This window comes from Mandrillus leucophaeus, unplaced genomic scaffold (genome assembly GCF_000951045.1).
Source record: "Mandrillus leucophaeus isolate KB7577 unplaced genomic scaffold, Mleu.le_1.0 Scaffold178, whole genome shotgun sequence".
NCBI lineage: Eukaryota > Metazoa > Chordata > Mammalia > Primates > Cercopithecidae > Mandrillus > Mandrillus leucophaeus.
Window position 1 is genome coordinate 2,467,521 of NW_012101787.1, and position 22,235 is coordinate 2,489,755.

The window sequence follows — 22,235 nt, forward strand, 5'->3', positions numbered from 1 at the left end:
GTGCCCCTAGGAACTGTCATTACTGCTCCAAGACCAGCCTTTGATCTTAGGACCCAGCGTTCTCACCCCATTTCTGGTTCCTCTGGTTGCAGCACAAATTTCCAGCTGGAAGGGGGATGGGGACTATGGGACCTGGGAGCAAGAGTTTTCAGGCTGCCTTACTCCCTTAACATAGACATTGACAGTGTGAAAAGCCTACACTTCCTCCATGAACTCAAAACGTTAACAGTGTCTCTGGGTGGCAACAGGAGAACGGGTTTGGTTTGGTTTTCTCCCAAGCTTCTACTCTCCAGAAAGACTTTACAATTTTTTCTGAGTTTTCCACCTCATATTCTAATTCTCCATGGTTCTGGGACCAGATTGCCCTTCAGTCAGTGGTCTCTGGAGTGAGATCTGCTCATCTTCTGTGTAACAGATCTTGAGAAACTGAACTTGACAGCTTGAATCTTCCTCATATCATCTCAACCTGGGATGCTTTGAGTGCCACAGGATAAATGTGGGACATCTTTCTGAAGCATCAGTTTCCCTTGATTCTCTTGAGAGAGAAAAAAACATTAGTGTACTTACAGATGACAGTCACATAGGTTTCTAAGAGTATACCAGACCTCTCTGAAATGAGGCTTAGGTTGTTCTCTTTCTGATAAATTCCTAGATTTAACAGAAAGACTGCCTTCTGCCATGAGGACACATTGATATAAAAGTTTGAGAGGTACTGGTGCACTTCTTAACACTAACGGACGTGTGAGGATATATGACTCTAAACCACGCAGTGTAGAGTCCCTGCCCACTTAATGTTTACTTTTCTACCTCTACCTCTGGTTTTGGTCCCTGGCAGCTGCTGATTCATGGCAAAACCCCAGACCTTGGAGTCAGAAGACTGAGTTTAAGTTCCAGTATTGCCCTTTTTTTTTTTTTTTAGCCATGATATCAATCCCTCTCAATCACTAAGTGATTGTGGCAACACTTTGTACAGTTGTTGGTGGCATTAAATCAGATGGTGTATAAGATTATTTTGTAAAACCTGTAAAGGAGGATGTGACTGTAGGGGCTTGTAGTTCTCATGAGTGTTACTGCTCTTCTTTCCCACAGTTAAAAGAATAACAGCAGAGGAACAGCCCTGGTGTTCCAGCAGGAGGGAAGAGAAAAAAGAAAAAAAATCGCAGTTGCTCTGAGACAACCACTTCTGGTGGTTGCCACTCACCTGGGGATATGAGTCTTGGCTGGCCAGGCTCCTGGGGATAGTGGGCCCAAGGGGCAGTAGAGGGTAATTGTTAAGACTGTGGAAGAACTGCTGGGTACTGATTAAGAATTCTGGGTTTGAATCCTGCCTCTCCATCTGCTAGGGATATGATTTAGGACAAGTTGCTTGAGCTCTTTGGGCCTCTCTTTTCACATCTGTAAAATAGAATGGTGTTGCTTGACTTCCATTTGTGAAGTGTAAATGAGATTTGTAATTGCTGTTGTTTTTATGTTAATCCCTAGTACATGGCCTGCTGTAAATACCCAGGACAGCCAGGAAATGGTTGTTGTTGTTTGATTTTTCTCCCCAGTCTCAAGGGGAAGCCAGGCCAATGAGAACAGCCACTTGCCATCAGGCTGTCCCTTTAGAAGTCACTGAAAGGGCCCCAGGATGTGGTAAGGAGGGCCCCAGGCACTAGAATTAAGAGAAGATCTGACTTACCACCAGATTGCTGGGTGACCATAGAAAAATAAACACGTCTTCCCCTGGGCTTCAGTTTCCTCCTCTGTAAGAAGATACTGGATAAGATCAGTGTCTTTAAATCTTGTTTTTTAGCTGGAACCCCCTTTGTTCAAGTGAACCCTTTACTCAGAAGTCTGTTTTTTTTAAATGCAGGTGGTGGTGTGGAGCTCTACTAGATTCATCGCCCAGGTCCTGGGCCTGAGGAGAGGGGTCTAGTGAGCAGATTAAGAGCTGCATTGGTCAGGTGACTCCACTCTGACTGCATTGCTCAGGAGACTCTTCTATCCATTTGTTCCTGCCCCGGCAAGGCAGCGGGTGGCCGTTTGGAAGAATGGCACAGGCCGTGGTTTTGATCTCGGCTCTCCTTTGGCCGTTTGTTTCCCTGAACCCACGTTTTCCTCCTTCCCTGACTTTCTTGCTTCTCTCTAAGCCACTTCCGTCTTTCTCCCCCTGCCCTTGTTTTCCCTTTTTACCTCCTGTAGATTCAGGACATTCTGAAGGTGCTGGTGTTCATCCTTAACCATTCCAATGGGGTAGCGCTCTCCCATTGGACAAATGCAAGGGGAAGCAGTGCTGAGACACCTCTCTGGCTTGTTCTCTCCAGCTGTGCATGCCCCTGAGGCTTCTCTGCTTTGGGGGATACTTTGGTTTATTTTATGTTGCTGCCATTAACCTTCAGCCTGTTTATGTCTGCTTCTTCACCTGCTCGATTGAGTTTTTTTCTTCCCTGCATCTTTTACCATCTTGGAGAAGGTGAGATATGCCTTAAAGTTTAAAAGTAATTTGGGAATAATGTACAGAGCAGGCATGTAGGATTTGCGGCTTTTTTTTTTTTTGAGACAGGGTCTCACTCTCTCACCCAAACTGGAGTGTAGTGGTGTGATCTCAGCTTACTGCAACCTCTGCCTCCCGGGTTCAAGTGATTCTCAGACTAAGGCAAGCCTCCTGAGTAGCTGGGATTACAGGCACTGGCCACCATGCCCAACTAATCTTTGTATTTTTAGTAGAGGGTTTCACCTCTACTAAAGGGTTTCACCACGTTGGCCAGGCTGGTCTTGAACTCCTGACTTCAAGTGATCCACCTGCCCCCACCTCCCAAAGTGCTGGGATTACAGGCGTGAGCCATCATGCCCGGCCTGGGACTTGGGCTTTTGAATGCCCAGTGTGGTACTCTTAGACTAAGAGAGATGAAAAAACAACAACAACACAACAACAAAAAAACAACCTTTAGGTTTTGCCCTAAAGGCAAGGATCTATAGACCACATAAATGTTTGTGCTTATTTTGCATTAACTCATTTTGGTTTAAAAATAGGGAACATAGGGTTAAGAGAAAATGAGTTCATATTATAGTTGGAAGGGTTGAAGCTATTTTTTCAGAGGAATTAACCGTAAAAGATGTGAGGTTAACCAAACAGATGAGTGACCAAGACCCTAATCTCTTGAAAATCAAATGGACACTTACCATATTTACTGGGCTTTTGACAACGAAGGCACTTTGCTAAATAAACAGTGGAGAGAATAGCTGAACAATGTAGGGTGCAGACTGAGGGAGGCAGACTCCTCTGAAGGAGGCAAGAGAGAAGTCTGGAACATTCCAAATGCTCAGCTCAGGGGGAGGTTGGTTCTGAATGGACTCAAGGGTGGAGGCGGTGACATTTGATGTTGGCTGGAAGATTAAAGGTGGGTAACATGCATCCATATGGGGAGTAGGGGAGGCAGGGGGAGCAGTGAGGTCATGGCCGTGATTATGAACTCACAGAGCACCTTTCAGGAGCACAAAGAGCCTGGTGGGAGGCAGGGCATAGGGACACATGGGGCTTGGAGATGACCTCCTCTGGCTGTGATTTGGCATTTCCTCCATATCTAACTTGCCTGGGAGTCCCCTGCCAAGCCAAAGGAGCAGGGCAAGAATGGAGGCCGATCCTGCTGGATATGGGCATGGGGAAGGGGACTGACAGGGCACTCTTGGCTGCTGTTAGAGAGTTGTTCAGTCATCACACCTGTTACCCCCAGTAGGTCAGGTCTGTCCAGGTGCTATGACTCACCTTGCCAGCTCAGAAGAGACACTGAATGATACGGTGGGGAGCACAGGCCTAGAGGAATCCTGCAGCCATGCCCAGCCCAGGTTCTGGAAACAAAGGCCCAGATCCCCATATTTCCTTCTTGCTGTTTTGTTTTTGTTTTCATTTTTGTTTTTGAGATAGAGTCTCACTCTCTCTCCTGGAATGCAGTGGTGCAATTTTGGCTCCCTACTGCCTCCGCCTCCCAGGTTCAAGTGATGCTCATGCCTCAGTCTTCCCAGTAGCTCGGAAAACAGACAAGCACCATCATGCCTGGTTAATTTGTTTGTATTTTTAGTGGAGACTGGGTTTCACCATGTTGCCCAGGCTGGTCTCAAACTCCTGGCCTCAAGTGATTCACCTACCTCAGCCTCCCAAAGTGCTGGGATTACATGCATGAGCCACTGTGCCCGGCCCCTTGCTGTTTTTATACTTTCTCTATAGCCATAATTGTTTCCCATGTAAGTTTTTTTTTTTTTAATTTCTTATTTTTATTACCCCTGCATCATATGCTACTCTGAAGGATCTGGAGGTAAGAGGCCCTGGGCCAAGGTGCAGTGACCCTGTAGGCCAGCCCCCCAACCTCCTCCCACAGTGGGGGCTGGGTGCCCCTCTGCCAGTTGAGACAGCCCACACACATCCCAGCCATAATGATTGTTCTCTCTACCTCTCCCCACAATCCTCCTCCAATTTCTCCTCTCTGCGTGCACCTCAGAACCAGTACCAAGAACTAGCAGCGGCCCTGGACTCGAGCTCCACAACAATTGGTCAAGTCAGTGAAAACACTGAGTCATTGCTAAGAGTCCAGTGGCACCCCCTCATTCCATGCGACCAATCCTGGGCTTCAGTTTCCCCTTGGGGTCCTGAAGAAAGGGCCTGGGGGCCCCTGGTGCCAAGGGAAAATGGGGAGCTGGGGTGCCCAGGCCTCACGTGGAGGGACCCCAGAGCACAGAGTGTGCAGCACGGCTCTTCTGCTACTGCCCTCTTTGCTGCAGGATGGAGTCCTGCCCAGAAGGCAGCATGGCCATTTCTTGCTGCTTTTGTGGGGCTGAGTCAGCTGCTGTGGGTTAGTTGGGGGGCACTGTGGGAGTGAGCACTGGATGCAGAGCTTGGAAGCCAAGTGCCCACCCTGCCCTTACCTGGCTGTGGCCTTGATCAAGTCTTAGGTGGGAGATTGGGTACTTGTACTGTGAAGGTACAGAAGAGTACTTTTAGTATGTCACCATTTGTGTAGAGAGGGGGAACGTGTGTGTGTGTGCATACTATGATAATTTACATAAAACATATCTGCAAGGATTTGTAAAAAATTCAACAGAGAGCAACAGGGTGGCTGGGAGATACTTTCCTTCTGTATCTTCTGAGTTTTGGACTATGTGAATGTATCATCCTTTCAAAAAGTGAACAAAAGATTAATTTCCTCCTATCTGTGCCCCCACCCCCAGCAAGTAAAATGGGCTTAGAGAATAGGATAGATCTTGGTATTCAAATCCCAGCTCTGTCTAAGTGATCTTAGGCAAACACTTAACCTCTAATACTCCATGTTTTTCATCTACACAATAGAAGTAATCATAGTAACTGTCTCATATGGTGGTTGTGAGGATTGAATGGGATCGTTAGCATGGTGCCTGGTGAAGCACTCAATAATGGTTCAAATAGTGGTAGTAATAACAGTAATAACAATAGCAATATTATCTGTTCTCTCTGGGCCTCTGTTAGCCAGCTGTAAATTTAGTCTTTTTCCCTGTCCCTTCCAACTGTACTGAGTTCTTTTAAAAACCAGGCCATGGGCTTAGAAATGCCTCGACCCTTTACTCACCAAGTTGTATGTTGAGCGTAGCCCTAGCTCTTTTAAGGGGCACTGGGTAGAACAGCCCGGGCTCCCCAGGCAGAAACTTCTCACTCTTCACCATCCAGTCCTCAAGCCGCTGTGAAGCAGTCCTCGAGCAGCAGTTATAGCAGTCCATAAAGGCGCGGGCACAGCTGGAAGCACACATGACACAGGTGAGGCTTCGCACAGGGAGGTATGTGGAAGAAAGATGACCCCAGGTGGCCAGAAGCAGGTGAGGAGCAGGGACAGCCCTTCCTAACTTCTGTGCCCATTCTTGCAGATAATGGAATCACTTAAACAAGCCCAGCTAGAGAGAGATGAATATGCTCAACATCTAAAAGGAGAGATGGCCCAGTGGCAGCAGAGGGTATGGAAAATGTCAGAGGAGGTGAGGCCTGACCCTTAAGCCCCCCACCTTAGATAGGTCACTGGATCTTTCTAGGCATCTGTAAAATGGGAATAGTACAGCCAGTACGGTCATGGGTCTGGGCTTTGCGGAGGTGGACACAGAGAGGGAGATGGTAGCCTGTCCAGCCACCGGTCCCTCTCTCCAGGGCCCTTTCCCCCGTGCTTTGGACAGGTTTGCACATCGAAGGAGAAGAAACATGACACACATCGGGTACAGGAGCTGGAGGGGAGCTTGGCTGAACTCATAAACTAGATGGGTAAGATGGGCTGTCATGGCCTGGGAGCAGGACTGGCATCAGAGGGATGTGGGGGTGGCTTAGAATGCCCCAGGGAGGTGGCTGGATGGAAGGGCTTTGAGGCAGAGGGAAAGAGGTCTGTGCCAGGAGACGGCAAGTCTTGTAATCTCCATGAGCCTCACTGTCCCCATCAGCAAACAGGGAGGACTGCCCATTGTCAGCCACCCACAGGGCTCCCTATCTGAAAGTGGCCTGGAAGATGGGCTACCATCCCAGTGCGAGGAATAATTAGCAGTGAGGCCAAGTTTGGGGAGCCTGAGAGGAGCTGTGCACCAAGAGAAGGGCTCTTATTTGTTGTTTTGTTTCTGAGAATCCAGAGGACCTTGTTGTCTGCTTCCTTTCTCAGCTGAACCCCACCCCCGGAGCCCCCAGCAGGGCCCTCTGTGGTGGAACAGCAGCTACAAGCTGAGGCCGAGCACGTGAGGAAGGAGCTGGAGAGTCTGGCAGGACAGCTCCAGGCTCAGGTGCAAAACAGTCAAGGCTTGAGTCACCTGAACTGGGAGCGGGAGGAGAGGCTGCGGGAGTGGGAGGAGAGGCTGCTGGAGCTGGAGAAGAAAGCCAGGCTCTGGGAGGAGCAGGCAGAGACACGCATGCAAACCTTTCAGAATCGCACCACCGTCAACTGCGCACTCTCTCAGAACCAAGAGCTCCATGAGCAGCTGGCTGAGCCACAGAGCAGCTTTGAGGAGCTGGTGCATTGCCCCACCTGGGGTGCCTGCCCTCCTCCGTAACCCTCCAGGCCTTTGATTCCCCTCCTGTAAAATGGGGAAGTGTAGCCCTCACTTGAAATGGTAACTCTAAAGGCACCTGCCTCCATGCTTCCTGGTGCCATGGGAGGTAGACACCAAGTTCTGGGGTTTCCAGCTGTGGTGGGTGGCTGCTGATTGCTTCTCTCTGTCCAGAACAACCAGAATAAGAGTGCACTGCAGTTGGAGCAGCAAGTAAAGGAGCTGCAGGAGAAGCTGAGCAAGCTGAAGGAGAGGGTAACCTCTGACCCATCCAAGAAGGGCTGGGAAGTGAGCACCAGCCTCTGGGGAGGGGAAGTGCAAGGCCAAAGGCAGCTCCAGCCTGGGGACAGGTGACCCTAGTGCCCTCCAGGGCAGTCCTGTGACTGTTTCTTGCTTCCTGCCCTCTGACTTTTAGAGATGGGTAGCCTTGGGCTCCTCCCAGGTGTGGACATCATCATCCCAGCTAGGCATGGAGCTCCCCAATCATAGGGGGAGAGTCAGTGGTATAAGAAGCTCCTTATTTCAGGCGCAGTGGCTCACACCTGTAATCCCAACACTGGGAGGCTGAGGCTGGAGAATCACGTGGGGTCTGGAGTTTGAGACCGGCCCTGACAACATGGCAAAACCTCATCTCTACTAAAATCACACACACACACACACACACACATACAGATTAGCCAGGCATGGTGGCACATGCCTGTAATCCTAGCTACTCAGGAGGCTGAGGCATGAGAATCGCTTGAGCCCAGGAGGTGGAGGTTGCAGTGAGCTAAGATTGCACCACTGCACTCCAGCCTGGGCCAGAGTGACATTCTGTCTCAAAAGAAAACAAAACAAAAACAAAAAAGTCTCCTTAGATTCAAACTGGATTCTGGCCTCGGTTCCACTAGTCACCATTCAACTACTTTACATCTCTAAATCTCTGTTCCTTTAACTTCAAAAGGAAGTTAGCATTTTCCTTGCTGAGGTGCTGAGGATTAGATGAGGTAATACATGGAAAGCATTAGGCGTGTAAGCACACTTAGCAGATGGTGGTTGGCTCCCTCTGCTTTTCCACCAGCCTGTGGCCTACAGTTTAAATGGTGGGAAGAAGTGTGTAAGATTTGAGGCTGGCGAAGGAGGCATGGGGTTCTAGGAAAGGGAGGCAGTCACTTAGGCCTGGAGCAAGGGGCCAGGGGCCTGGGTGGGTGACAGAGCCCCACAGAGTCCTCAGTACCCTATTAATGGGCCCAGAATCTGGAAGCCAGCCACCACGTACCCTTATGCCCACGGTCTTCCTGAAGGTGAAGTTGAAGAACCAAGAGGCTCAGAGTCTGCAGCAGCAGGGAGACCAGTTCCTGGGTCACCTGCGGCAGTATGTGGCTGCCTGTCAGCAGCTGGTCTCTGAGAAGGAGGCGCTGCGCAGGCAGTTACTGCTGCAGACCCAGCTCATGGACCAGCTGCAGCAGCATGAAGCTCAGGGCAAAGTGGTGGCTGAGATGGCCCGCCGAAAGTTGCAGGAGACCCAGGAGAGGGAACTGCTGAGGATGAGGCCTTGAGGGGGATGACCTGGCAACCTCCGTGCCTTCTCACTCTCGTTCCTCACCCCTTAGGAGCGCCTGGAAGCTATCAGCCAGCAGAACCAGCAGCTTCAGGCCCAGTTGAGCCTCATGGCACTCCCTGGGCAAGGTACAGGAGACCGCTCAGAGGAAGAGGAGAGAGCCCCAGAAGGAAAGGGGGACTGTTAGCAGCATAGGATTGAGGAGTTGGAAGAGACCTTTAGAACAGCTGGTCATTATGCTCACCAGATGTCTGCACTAAGTTCGGCATCAATAGTGTGACCTCCTAGGATTGGGGGGCCACCAGGTTGCCTAAGGATGGGTGAACTGGTCCAGGTCAGAAAGGGAGCAGGTCAGAACTGCCACACCGACAGTAGTGGGACTGTGCCTGGGCCGTATAGCAAGATCTTGGTTCTTAAAAGTAAAAATAGGCCGGGCGCGGTGGCTCAAGCCTGTAATCCCAGCACTTTGGGAGGCCGAGACGGGCGGATCACGAGGTCAGGAGTTCGAGACCATCCTGGCTAACACGGTGAAACCCCGTCTCTACTAAAAAATACAAAAAACTAGCCGGGCGAGGTGGTGGGCGCCTGTAGTCCCAGCTACTTGGGAGGCTGAGGCAGGAGAATGGTGTAAACCTGGGAGGCGGAGCTTGCAATGAGCTGAGATCATGCTGCTGCACTCCAGCCTGGGTGACAAAAGTAAGACACCATCTCAAAAAAAAAAAAAAAAAAAAGTAAAAATAAAGAACAGCAGCTCATTCCCTTCTGGGGAGGGGCTGGTTCAGGGTTACACAGTGAGGGTGAAGGCAGAGGTGGGCTCGCAGTACCTCCCTTGTCGGGTTGTCTGAGGACCCCTCTGTCCGCCCTTCACAGGAGATGGAGGAGGACATCTGGACAATGAGGAAGAGGAGGTGCCTCGGCCCATGCTGAGCATCCTGGAGGACCTGGAGAGCCGGGAGGCCATGGTGAGCTGACTCCCCCTGCACCTCCTTTGCCACCTTCCTCTGTGGTCCCTCCCAGACCCCTTTATGCTCTTGGTTTCCCCACCTTCTGATTTTTGTGGGCCCTCACCCCTTCTGGGTGCCAGTGGTCGGACATCATTTCACCTGTGCATTTCACCAACAGGTGCACTCTCCGAGGCCCCAAGGGAAGGGGCTGCGCTCCACCTCCCTGCCCCGTTTTTTCTGTAGATGCCCCTACAAGAATACCCACCTCTTGCCTTCAGGTGGCATTTTTCAACTCCGCTGGAGCCAGTGCCCAGGAGAAACAGGCACGGCTATGTGGGCAGCTGAAGGAGCAAAGGGTGTGGTGCCAGTGCCTCACTCACCTTGTGGCCTTGGCCCAGAAGGAGCCCAAGGCAGTGGCCCCAGCCCCAGGGACTGAGGGTGAGTCTGTGTGTGGGCAGACCCACCAGGCCCTGCAGGGGGCCATGGAGAAGCTGCAGGTGAGTGAGTCCTGACATGGGCCCAGAAGGGTGGGGGCAGGGCAGAGCAGGTTGCTCTCAAGATGTGACCCCATTATTTTGGCCCCAGAGTGGCTTTATGGACCTCCTGAAGGAGAAAGCGGACGTGAAGGAGCGGGTGGAGAAATTAGAGCTTCGATTCATCCATCTAGCGGGAAAGACAGACACCATCAGTGAGTGAGAGGCCAGAGAAGGCAGGGGGAGCTGTAAGGCCATTGGAGGGGCCCCAGCATCTGAGCCCTGTCCTCCTGCAGGAAAGTACATCACAACATAGGAGAGCCAGAGGGCAGTGCCAAAGATGCAGCACCAGGAGGGGGACATCATCAGGCTGGCCCAGGACAAGGAGGAGATGAAGGTAGGGTGTGCAGCATCTCTGCGGGGGTAGGCGTGGGCGTGGGCGTGGGCGAGGACACTGGCACCGGCGTGCAGCTGAGCACCCCTCGCTTCAGGTGAAACTGCTGGAGCTGCAGGATCTGGTGTTGCGGCTTGGCGGCAACCACAACGAGGGGCATGGCAAATTCCTGGCCGCTGCCCAGAACCCTGCTGATGATTGCGCTCCAGGTGCCCAAGCCCCCCGGAGCCTGGGGCTGCTGACAAGCAGCGGGGTGAGTAGAGGCCTCAGGCGGGGCGGGCAGGCAGGAGCAGGGGAGGCTCCACTGCACTCAGATGCTCACTCTCCTCTCTCCGAAGATTTTTGTGAGGTGAGCTGACAGCCTGGAGCCTGCACCAGGAGTGGCCAGGGAGGTTTGTCCCCACGACGACCCCACTGCACAGCAGCTCATGCAGCTGCTTCCTGAGATGCAGGACCCCCAGGAGCACCCAGACTTGGACAGCAACCCCTTCATGCCATTCTTTTCAGGCTGCCAAGAACAGGGAGCTAAACATCACCATCATCTAAGAGCTGGCCAAGAAATTAAAAAAGAAAAAAAAGTGATGGGGTTAATCTCCTACACAATTCATTTACTTCATTCGAACGTTAGAGCCACTCATGATTGTTTGTGTTTCTAATTTATAGTTTACATTTATTTGTAAAAAATTAAAGGAGAGTGGGTCTTTCCCTGATGTTCACTCTGGCATCCCTTAGGATTTTCCTTTTTTAATTTGATAATTGTAGGTCATGAGAATGCATATGGAGTTTGCCCTTACATGGTGGGAATTCAAACACGTAAAGACTCACTATTTGCACAAAACTATTCTTGGGTTTGGAATAGGCCGCCATGCTTTTTTTTAATGTTATTGCAGCGTGTACATTCATTACAGAATTCAGGTAAAATTGGCTTATGTTCTGCTATTATGTTTGATCAAATTCTAATCATGGTGATGTCTTCATTAGCTCAATATGTGGTTTGCCCTCAAGCGTGCACTGTTTATTACTTTGTAATATGCCACTCTGAGGACTGACATTTAGAGTTGTTTAAAGGCCAAGAACTGTAAACAGCCCTTCCCTTATTTTCTGTGTCTTGGGGATGGGAGTAATAACATTTTGGGGAGCTTTTAAAATCTCACAGAGGAGGAAAATGGCCTGCTCTGGCAGGTGTGTGCAGAATAGAGTATGTTTCGGTTGTTCCGGTGCCAAGAGTGAGCGCTGTACTATGGTAGTCCCCTTAGGATTTGTATGTGCTCTGGGCTCATGAGGATATTGCATCATGAGCTGCGGCCGTTGTACCCTTTTTTGATGATCTAAAAAGGGATTATTTCTGAGAAATGAAAGGCTTCCATCATTGACTGTGGATGTGGAAAACCTTTCCAAGCTTAGAGCATCTATATCTATAATACATTTTAAAGTCAGAGTTCATGTTACCTGTTTCAATCACATGACTGCATGTCCCAGAAAACAAAAGGGCACTGGTTGGCATTCTTCTTAACGTATTTAGTAAAGATTATAAGAAATTCTTTAAGAGTTTAAATGTCCCTGAAACAGGCATACAGGCTCTAGTCAAGAATGAATTAGAGTGAAGGAAAGCTGTGTGACACCTGGCATTCCTCTCTGTTCATGGAGCTTTTTTGAGGCTAGAAGATTGATTTTACCATCTAGACCTCTCTGGCTAATACCTAGTCTTCAACCACATTGATTAAAGACTCTGACATAGGAATTTACTTCTTTTCCTTGAATGGAAAACACTTTAAAAAATAATAACAAACATTATTATAAACTAATACATGCAAAAGCACTTAGTTGAAACAAAAAGGAGTTTTAGTAGACAGTATTATACTATATTTGAAAATCAAGGAGAAGTTCATGCAACTTAAAATGTTTACAAACTGAAGTCTACTGTTTGTGAATGTCTAAGTATTATCAAGAAAAGCATCTATACAATCAGAGTTATATTTCCACACAAAGTTCTTTACGAAGAGTTAAATATGTTTTTATACCTTTCAGTTTCATTTAGAGACATATTTTGCGCAATATTTATGTTAATGTGCCTATACATTATGAATGATTTCAGTTGTACATTGCCTAAATGTATGACTTCTTAATGCTTGGGAAAGAATCAACAGTTAAATTTTATGAAGTTCTAATGTCTGTGTTCCAAAATACATCACGTTATTAGGATGTAGGGAGATATGTATGTGTGCTCCCTGGGGTGGAGATTTCTAGTTACTAGACCGTCTCCATTTTTAGCATTTGGCATCCTCATGATTCTTTGATAAATATGACCTTAATAGGAGAGCAAATATACGATTTTACAGATGGAATTACAGATTTGCCTGCATTCACTGAAAGAATGCAAATACTGGGTTCTTGTGACTTCAACTGACTCTTCCAAATTGTATAAGTTTATCAATGTATCAGATAACCCAGTTTCAGAAGTATAAAGAAAAAATGTTAGACCAAATAATGTGGCTAATTAACAGTGGTACGATTTCTAGCCCAAGGGTTTAAAATAGACTTAAAGTCCTGTTCTTGCTTTTTATTTTCTGAACTTGCCACTTTTGCATTTTTTGAGTTCAGTTTAAAGACAGTTACTTTAAGTTCATTTTAAACCCCTGGGCTAGAAATTGTATATATCACTGTTAATTAGCCACATTATTTGATCTAACATTTTTTCTTTATAATTCTGAAACTGGGTTTATCTAATACATCGGTAAATTATTTCAAAGGTATTTTTATAGTTCAAATCACTTCACTTTTACCCTGATAAATATAAATGACTGGGAATGACCCTCAGATAGCGTTTAGCATCTGTAACCAATCTAACAATAATGTGTTCCTCGGGTACCTATGAATTAAATCACATACTCGCATATTTAAGCTGGATGTCAGTCTGGAAAATAAATTTATTGTATTAATGGAAATACCACTCTATGTAGGTATTTTGTCATATATTTAAGGAAAAGCTAAAGAGAATGAAAATTGTATGACAATAACTTGAGTCTTTCTTCAAAGTGCACGCAGTCTTTTGCAATACCTCATTCAATCAAGTATTCTCTGCCTCACTCAGCATAAGGCAGCTTTCAATTTGCTTAGAAGGCAACATTAGAAGGTTAGAGTTCATCAGAAACATAGCATTTTAAAATGTGAGTTCAACTGAAAAAATTTGAATTTCTGTAGGAAGAATCAAAATACCTATTTAAAGATTGCAATATATGAAAATCATTTTTAAAATATTTGATTAAACCTGATAGGTTTTCCAGAAATGAAAAATACCAGTTCTAAAACCAAAGCTGATTTTTAGAAAATTTGAAAATGTAAATCAGCCCTATCCACATAGCATAGTTTCTCTAAAACTTTATCTTAAAGAGTCATTTTAAAATAATATAACTATTAAAAAATGTAACTGCTCTCTTAGTGTTCTGAAATAAGTTAAAACATTTTAAAATATGAATACTATGGTTTAAAAGAAAGAAAAAGGTTGGGGGCGGGGGGCTGGAGGTAGAGAAAGAAATGCCAACTCCAGTCCAAAGCTTTATTTGCCAAGTTTTCTTAGAATGACTTTTACCAACTTATGAATTCTTGTAAACAGAATGTATAATGGAAATACTGAAAGACGTTTGCGTTAATTGGTATTATTGACTGCTGCTGTGATGCTACTGTAATGTAATAAATTATTAAATTATTGCAAAGTGCTGTTTTTGCCTTAACATTTTATTTTGTGTGTCTTGAAAACTATAGCATTAAATGAATTGAGACTGCAAATGGTGGGAACGCTTGGCATGAGATAATCTGTTTTTATTTTTACAAAATTGTAATATAACTATGCAAGTGTGTTTATTAAAAGAACAGAAACTAACAAAAAGTTATGGGATTGAAAATGTTATGGGATGAAAAAGTTATGGGATAAAAAATGTTGTGGAAAAGTTGTGGCAAAAAAAATTGTGGAAAAAAAGTAGAAAAAAGTCTTATGAAAAGTTATAAAAAAGGTTATGAAAAAGAAGTTATGGGATTAAAAAACAATAAAAATAAAAATAAAAATAAACAATAACAATAAATAAAAAATAAACAATAAATAAAATAAAAATAACAATAAACAATAACAATAAATAAAAATAAACAAAAAATAAAAAATAAACAATAAAAAAACACATAAAAAATAAACAATAACAATAAAAATAAATAAAAGCAGGCCCCTGTCAGCAAAGCCTGGAGAAGTGGGGCTGGATTCTCCACCCCCACCACATCCTTACCACCCCTTCCCAGTCACCCCTTTACCATTAGGGTAGCAAGACAACACCCCTGTTTAATGGGGGAAACAAACAGACCCTTTGCCACCTTGGCCAGGGCTGAGTCCTTACATTTCCGGATGACGATGATTGTTATTTAAGAGCCAGAGGCTGGTGGAGTTGGTTTGTTTGAAAGAGGCCTAATGGCCTCCTTATTCTCACCGAAGCAACTTTTCCCTTAGGCAGGCTCCCATCTTCTCATTCGAGGCACAGCTGAGGCAGGACAGTGGGGCTAACCGTAGACTAGGTGAGGGCACAGGCTGCCGGGGTGGCCCCCCTTCCCCAGTGTACATGTTGTATCTGTGTAACGTTTTGTATATTCTGGGGTGTAGGGCCACCTCCTGTATTGTACCTAGCAGAAGTTGGACCTGGTATATGGGGAGGAGGTTCTAATAATGATTTGTGGCTAGGAAACTTATTTATTGATAGCACAGGACAGAGGAAGGAGGTGGGGATGGGGTCGTGGTTCCCTGGTGATGTGACTCCTGTTTATTTTGCTTTTTATTTTGGAATAAATGGATTTAGCCATACTGCTTGGCCTGGTGTGTTCCTGTTTCCGTTACTGGGTCCTGGAGTTTGTTCCACTGAACGAGGAGCCCCAAAGTGTCTGAGCATGTCTAGCTGGGCTGTTGGGACCTTCCAGGCCTCTTACCTGTATGCTGCCTGGTGACACCTGGGGGATTTCACGGGGACTGCCATGACACCTATGGGTCACAGTTCGGCCCTGACAGCCAACAGGCTCAGAAGCTTGATCTAGTGGTGACCAGGAAGGCAAGTACCAACATCCAAGGACACTGACTTCCATCCAGCCCAGGCGTCTTCCGTTCCGTCCCCTTGCTCCCCTCTCCTGTCTGCACCTGGTGGCCTGTTCTGTCTGTTCCTCCAGAGTGCCAGCTGCCCCACAGGCTCCCTCCAGGCTGAGTTCATGGTCCTGCCCTCTAGTGGCCAGAGCCGGCTTCCCAGGATAAGAGCCACCTAAGCTCCAGGGGCTTTCCAGGAAAAATGTCCCTTGGAAAGGGTGTGGCCTTTTCACCATTCCCTGCCAAGACCAGCTCGGTTGGGGAGACTCTAACCCAGCGGCGCTAGAGGAATTAAAGACACACACACACAAATATTGAGGTGTGGAGCGGGAAATCAGGGGTCTCAGCCTTCAGAACTGAGAGCCTCGAACAGAGATTTACCCATGTTTTTAGTAACAGCAAGCCAGTCATAAGCATTGTTTCTATAGATTATAGATTAATTAAAAGTATTCCTTATGGGAAACAAAGGGATGGACCGAAATAAAGGGATGGGTTTGCCCAGTTATCTGCAGCAGGAGCATGTCCTTAAGGCACAGATGGCTCATGCTATTTATTGTTTGTGGTTTAGGAATGCCTTTAAGCGGTTTTCTGCCCCAGGTGGGCCAGGTGCTCCTTGCCCTCATTCCGGTAAATCCACAACCTTCTAGCATGGGTGTCATGGCCATCACGAACATGTCACAGTGCTGCAGAGATTTTGTTTATGGCCAGTTTTGGGGCCAGTTTATGGCCAGATTTTGTGGGGCCTGTTCCCAACAGCTCCCAACAGCACCCTAGAAGTGGCTTGAACTTTCCCCTCCCCAGAGCTCCACAGAGAACACAGCCAGCAGAGGATACATTCCCTGTCATCCAGAAATGGGTTTTATTCTCAGCTGAGGGACAGCAGAACTGGTAGAGACTGTCAGGCCATACAGCTGCCTGCACAGCACCCCCATGCTTGGTAGCGGGCAGGAGGGATGGTGGGGGCTGGCTGTCCACAGGCTGGGCATGACAGGAGGCTCACTGGAGGTGGCGCACTGTGGAGGGGCAATGTCAGGGGACAGCTTTCTTTTGTTGGGCCACAAGACTCCACAGGGACAGCACACTGACTGATTCCCTGCACTAGAGGTGAGGCAGTTGGCCAGGTGTAGGGGTGTGTGTGTGTGTGTGTGTGTGTGTGTATAAATACATATATATAAAATCTATAAATATATATATACATATGAGTACTTTTTTTTCTTTCTTTCTCTCTTTTTTTTTTTTGAGACGGAGTTTCACTCTGTTGCCCAGGCTAGAGCGCAGTGGCATGATCTTGGCTCACTGTAACCTCTGCCTCCCGGGTTCAAGCAATTCTCCTGCCTCAGCCTGCCGAGTAGCTTGGACTACAGGCACCTGCCACCACACCCAGCTAATTTTTGTAATTTTAGTAGAGACGGGATTTCACCATATTGGCCAGGCTGGTCTCAAACTCCTGACCTTGTGATCCGCCTGCCTCGGCCTCCCAAAGTGCTGGGATTACAGGCGTGAGCCACCGCGCCCAGCCTATTTATAGATATTTATAGAACAGGGCAGGGGCACACCACAGAGAGGGCACAAGTTTTCAGCGACAGTCACAGCTGGATGTGTCAGCTCTCCACTACAACAGACTAAGTCACAGATGTAGGGGGCTAGCTTTGGGGCTGGGGGAGCCACTGTCAAGTCACAGAACAGCCGCCCAGGCAGGCTTGGAAAGGGAGGTCTCTGAGAAGAGGAGGGATCTGTTTAGAGGTTGAAGTGGGGCCTGAGGCTCTCAGGATGGGACGGATTTGCCCGATCTGATTGGCTGGTAGTTGGAGAGCAAGCAGAGAGAAAACGGGAGAAAAGTGAGCAGACAGCTGGTGAGGCAAGCGCAGAGCAGGGGCAAAGCCACAGCAGCTGTGGGAGGGATGGGGAGGGGAGGGCATGGGTGTGGGTGTGGCAAGGTTCCTGGAAAAGAGGGGCTGGAAGGGAAAGGGGAGGAAGATGGAGGGAGGAGCCAGAGCTTCACAGGTAGGTCCTGGGGGCTGTGGTGGCCCTCCACACTCTACACACGCTGGCCTCTCCCCCTGCACCCAGGCAGTGCACCCACAGTTCAGGCCAATGCTCAACCCCCTCCAGCTTCCCTCTTCTCTGGTCACCCTGTCTTCCAACCCACTGGCCCAGGGCCGCCTCTCATCTTGGGGAACCCCACACAACAGCCACCAGGCCCGAAAGAGAAAGAACACTGCTTGAATCGGGGTGGTGAAGCTAAAGGGATGGATGGCAGGAGGGTGCACTTGAGGCCCCTCTGGGTGGTCAGAAAGCCCAGGACCCTCTGAAGGGACCCTTGGGGAGGCAGGGAGAATAGGCAGCCGGATGCCACTGGCCATAGACTTATAAGTCTAAGATGGGAGCCTCAGCTGGTTGGGGGGCTGCAGGTTGCATAGGTGAGACTGGGCCCTTCCTGCTGGTAAAAGCAGAAGAGGGAGAGTCCATGGCAGGGAAGGCAGGTGGACTCACAGGGCGGAGCTCAGCTGGGCCAGCAGGCACTGTGGTCCTCTTGGCTGAATAGCATAGGTGACCCCTAGGAGCAACAGGCCAAGGTGCATGAGCCCGCTGGCTGGCGATAGTGCTTCAGCGGGAGCCAGGGACCCTGCCTTCAGTCACATGCTAGCAGCTATGATGGTACCTAGAACGGAGGGAAGGGGGCTGTGTGTTCCTGCCTGGCCTGAGAGGTGTGTTGTGGGATGACCATGTGTATGGGACTCTCAAGGTTTTATCCTAGATCACCACTGGATTGCCGACAGATAGAGGAGGTGGGACCCTGACTATCACCCCTGCTCTGCACTCCCAGGCTGGGAGCTGGATGCCCCTGCCCTGCCAGCATGACTCAGACTGCACGACAGGTGTGCCCAGGATGACGTTCGTAGGTCTCTGGCCGCCTCTGAGTCCAGCCACACACACAACCCCCTCCAAGTTCCCAGCCCCTACACCATAAACCATGAGCTCTCTGCCCTCTCTGATAGTTCCAGAAAGCACCCATGCCTGCCAGCTTGGGCACGGAGTCAGTTCCAAGAGACCCCAGGCTTAGCCATGGAGGCTGGTGGGCTGTGGGGCTGTGGGGTTCAGCCCTGGTACCTGCGTCCAGCCGGGACGCTCTGCACCTGCAGCCAGGAGTCGTTCACGGGACCCCATGACCATGCTGATGGTGTTTGTGCTGATGTCACTGATGATGCTGAGTGCCTCCTTCAGCATGTGTTGCATGCGCAGCATCTCATCAAGCTGCTATGCCTGCTCTGCCAACTCCTCCATCAGGGCGTTCTGGTCCCCACATGAGTACAGGTTGGCCAGCAGCTCTGAGAATATGAACTCCTTGGTCTGGGAGTGGGCAAAAAGGGAAGGAGGTTGGGACCCGATGGCCTGTGCCACCTTGGCTGCCCCGTCGGGCCCTGCTGGGACTGTGTGCTGGACTTGGAGCCCTGAGTATGGCTTTTCAGATACGGCTTCTACACTGCTTAGACTCGAAGATTTGCCTCCCCACCACCTTTTTTCATTCAGATGAGGGCACTGAGGTCCAGAGGAAAAGTCACCTGTCCGAGGTCACAGATCAGGGACCTAGGACCTATGATGCTACCAGGACATCTTTCTACTCAGCTTTTCCTAAATTGTTTTTGGAGATAGGATCTCACTGTGTCGCCAGGCTGGAGTACAATGGGCGAGATCACCGCTCACTGCAGCCTCAACCTCCTGGGCTCAAAGCGATCCTCCAATGTCAGCCTGTCGAGTCACTAGGACTACAGGCACCAAGCCCAGCTATTTTTTAAAATTTTGTGTAGATAGCAGGTCTCACTATGTTGCCTAGGGTGGTCTCAAACTCTGGGGCTCAAGTGATCCTCCTGCCTTAGCCTTCCAAAGTGCTGGGATTACAGGCATGGGCCACTGTGCTCAGTCCCATGTTATATTTCTATGGGACAGCTCTGGTCTGGACGGTGCCTCCCTTCCTGGACCTGGTCTCATAGGGCTGATCGGCGTTTCCCCCAGGCCAACATGGCCACCTGCATCCCCAGTGCCACAGGAGCCCCTTTCCCCCATGAGGCAGTGCATGCATGTTGTTGATCGTAATGTGCATGGTGGTCTCAGGCATGAGACCAACCATGAGGTCCAGTAAGGTCTTGTTGACAATGGCCATGTAGAAGTCCACCAGGTTCTGGGTGATATCCATTTGCCGCTCCAGCAGTGGGGTCCGTGGGGTGCATGAAGCTGTCGGAGGCATTCTCCTCAGCCTTGCTGGCCTGCCATGGAGAACACAAGGGCATCAGGTGGCCAGGCCATGCAGCCAGGCTCCAGGAATCCCCAGGATCTCAGTCCCTCCAACGGTACCTGGAACATTGAGGCACAGAGAGAAGCAATTGGCCTGAACACACACCCAGCTCCCCACAGGCTCTAGAGCCCAAGCCCCACCCTAGGGATTCTGAGCTAATTGGTTGGGGGACAGCCTGGGCACCGAGAGTTTTCAGAGTTCACCTGATGATGGCAACATGTAGCCAAAGTTGAGAAACACTGCCCTTTGCTGTCTCCATGTGTGTCTGCCTTGCTTTCCCCATATTCCCCCAGGCTCCAGGCTCTGGGAGAACTACAAGAATTGAGAATTAGCCCTCCCACCCAGCCACTTTCCTCCCGTGCTGGGGAATCTCTGAGCCCTCTTTTTGGCTATAGGCCTCGATGTAAACTCATCAGCCCAGGGATCAGGAGGCAGAAGTGGGGCTTTTGGGAGAGATGAGAGTGTGAGCTTTATAGTTACACAGACCTGCATTCACGTCCCAGCTCTGTGATTTTAGGAAAGGATCTGATTTGGTTACCCTGCAAAGTGGGGAAAGTTCCCCCTAGCAGGTGGGATCCTTTTGAGACTGAAATGAGAGAAAGCTGGGCAACAAGTGACTGCCTTCTGCCCCACCTCTGTGAGCCGGCCCTGTAGCATCTCCCTTGGTCCTTTGAGTTCTCAGCTTTAGCTCTCTTGCTTCTGCTCCTTCTCCTCACTCTCTCTGTGGCTAAGAGCCCTGCTTCTCCTCACAGGTTAACCACCCTCCCCCGAGCTAGGTGACTCTCTTGCTAAATTCTGCAATGGCCTTGACTCACCAGTGGCCTGCAGGATCTGGCCCCTGCCTGCCTCTGCAGCCTCCTCTTGCTTTGCTCTTTCTCTCTCACTCTCTCACTCACCTCAGATCCCTTAGGCACTCTCTCTCCTGCTTCAGGACCTTTGCACATGCTGTTCTCTCTGCCAGAAGCACTTCTCTTTGACAGTGAATGCCTTCTCAAATATTCCTCATTTGGGGTGTTGACTGCCCACCCCATCAGATTAGGACCCTCAATATACCCTCCTATATCTCCTTATACCTTTTCAATGAAAACATTTTTGCTCATGTGATTTATTGTCATCTCCCTAACTAGACTGTAAGCTCCATGACATTAAGGGCCAGGTTGGTTTTCGTTCACCATTGTAACCCCAATACTTAGCACTGTGCCTGACACAAACTAGGGGCCATTTGGACCAAGTGCATAGGCTGTGTAGGCTTGCAACCCCTGTGGAAGTGTATGGATAAACATGAGAGGTCTGGGTGCGGTGGCTCACGCCTGTAATCCCAGCACTTTGGGAGGCCAAGGCTGGTGGATCACCTGAGGTCAGGAGTTCGAGACCAACCTGGCCAACATGGTGAAACTCCATCTCCACTAAAAATGCAAAAAGTTAGCCAGGCATGGTGGTGGGTGCCTGTAATCACAGCTACTTGGGAGGCTGAGGCAGGAGAATTGCTTGAACCTGGAAGGCGGAGGTAAGCCGAGATCTCACCATTGCACTCCAGCCTGGGTGAGACAGCAAGACTCTGTCTCAAAAACAACCAACAACAAAAAGCCACGAGAAACAGAATGACTGCCTCCCAGCATGGCTTGAGTGCCTACGGGGTGTGTCCAGGCAGGTATCACATGCTGGGTAGCATCAGAGGAGAGCCCTGCTTTTCTTTCACATGAGAAGGAAAGATTAGCGACGATGAACAGTCAGCTGTAGGATCATACAGTGTCTGCCCTGCCCCACTCAGGTCAGGGCCCCTGGGGACCAGGGACATGGGGCAGGGTGCAGGGGGTTGAGGGGGGGCTTTTGGAGGAACAGCAGCGAGTCAGTTCATTCTTGGCCTGGGACGCTGCCTCTGCAAGCATGGAAGGTCATATTTGCCACTCTCATGCTCAGCCTGTTGGGTGCCTTCTAACTTGAGCCTGTGTCACTTGCGGCACTTGGCATGTAAAAGATTCATTCCTGGTTTTCCAGCTTGGATCTCAAGGTAGGTGGAGGTTCGAGGTCTGAGGAGGATGAGTGTTTCAGTGGAGATGTCTGGATAACTTTTAGAAGTATATCCCAAATATTGCAAAGAACATACACATACAAAAACTATTTGTGGTTTATCTGATATTGTAGGTTAACTGCCTATTTTATTTGCTCAATCTGGCAACCCTAATCCTGGGGCTTCCTCATTTCCCCATGTGCTGTTTTGCCCTCCCTTCATTACACCACACTTGGCTCTCAGGGTACAAAGAGGACTGAGACTTCCCATCTCTCAGGGAACTCACAGTCTAACATAAGAGATAAGAATATGAACACAGATCACCAAAGCAATGCAAACTCTATTTTTGAGAATTTGGGAGCCCTTGTTGGAATAGGGACAGTTTTAGAATTTAAAAAAGATCACAGATCATGGAACAGAATAGGAAGTCCAGAAACAAATCTGAA

At 48.9% G+C, this 22,235-nt stretch overlaps 1 protein-coding gene across 1 annotated transcript in view; it reads left to right on the plus strand.

Annotated features, from left to right (window-relative positions):
- The window catches only part of LOC105537670 (golgin subfamily A member 2-like), a 17,796-nt gene extending 6,750 nt beyond the window's left edge, over positions 1 to 11,046 (plus strand). The window contains 15 exon segments of the mRNA XM_011977325.1: positions 2,185 to 2,455; positions 5,678 to 5,764; positions 5,872 to 5,979; positions 6,172 to 6,260; positions 6,645 to 6,987; positions 7,198 to 7,278; positions 8,307 to 8,529; positions 8,614 to 8,723; positions 9,463 to 9,525; positions 9,786 to 10,004; positions 10,093 to 10,195; positions 10,277 to 10,377; positions 10,472 to 10,637; positions 10,729 to 10,876; positions 10,878 to 11,046. Of these exon segments, the coding sequence (XP_011832715.1) occupies positions 5,756 to 5,764; positions 5,872 to 5,979; positions 6,172 to 6,260; positions 6,645 to 6,987; positions 7,198 to 7,278; positions 8,307 to 8,529; positions 8,614 to 8,723; positions 9,463 to 9,525; positions 9,786 to 10,004; positions 10,093 to 10,195; positions 10,277 to 10,377; positions 10,472 to 10,637; positions 10,729 to 10,876; positions 10,878 to 10,920 (1,806 nt within the window). The 5' untranslated portion in view covers positions 2,185 to 2,455; positions 5,678 to 5,755 and the 3' untranslated portion in view covers positions 10,921 to 11,046.
- The last annotated feature ends 11,189 nt before the right edge of the window (positions 11,047 to 22,235 follow it).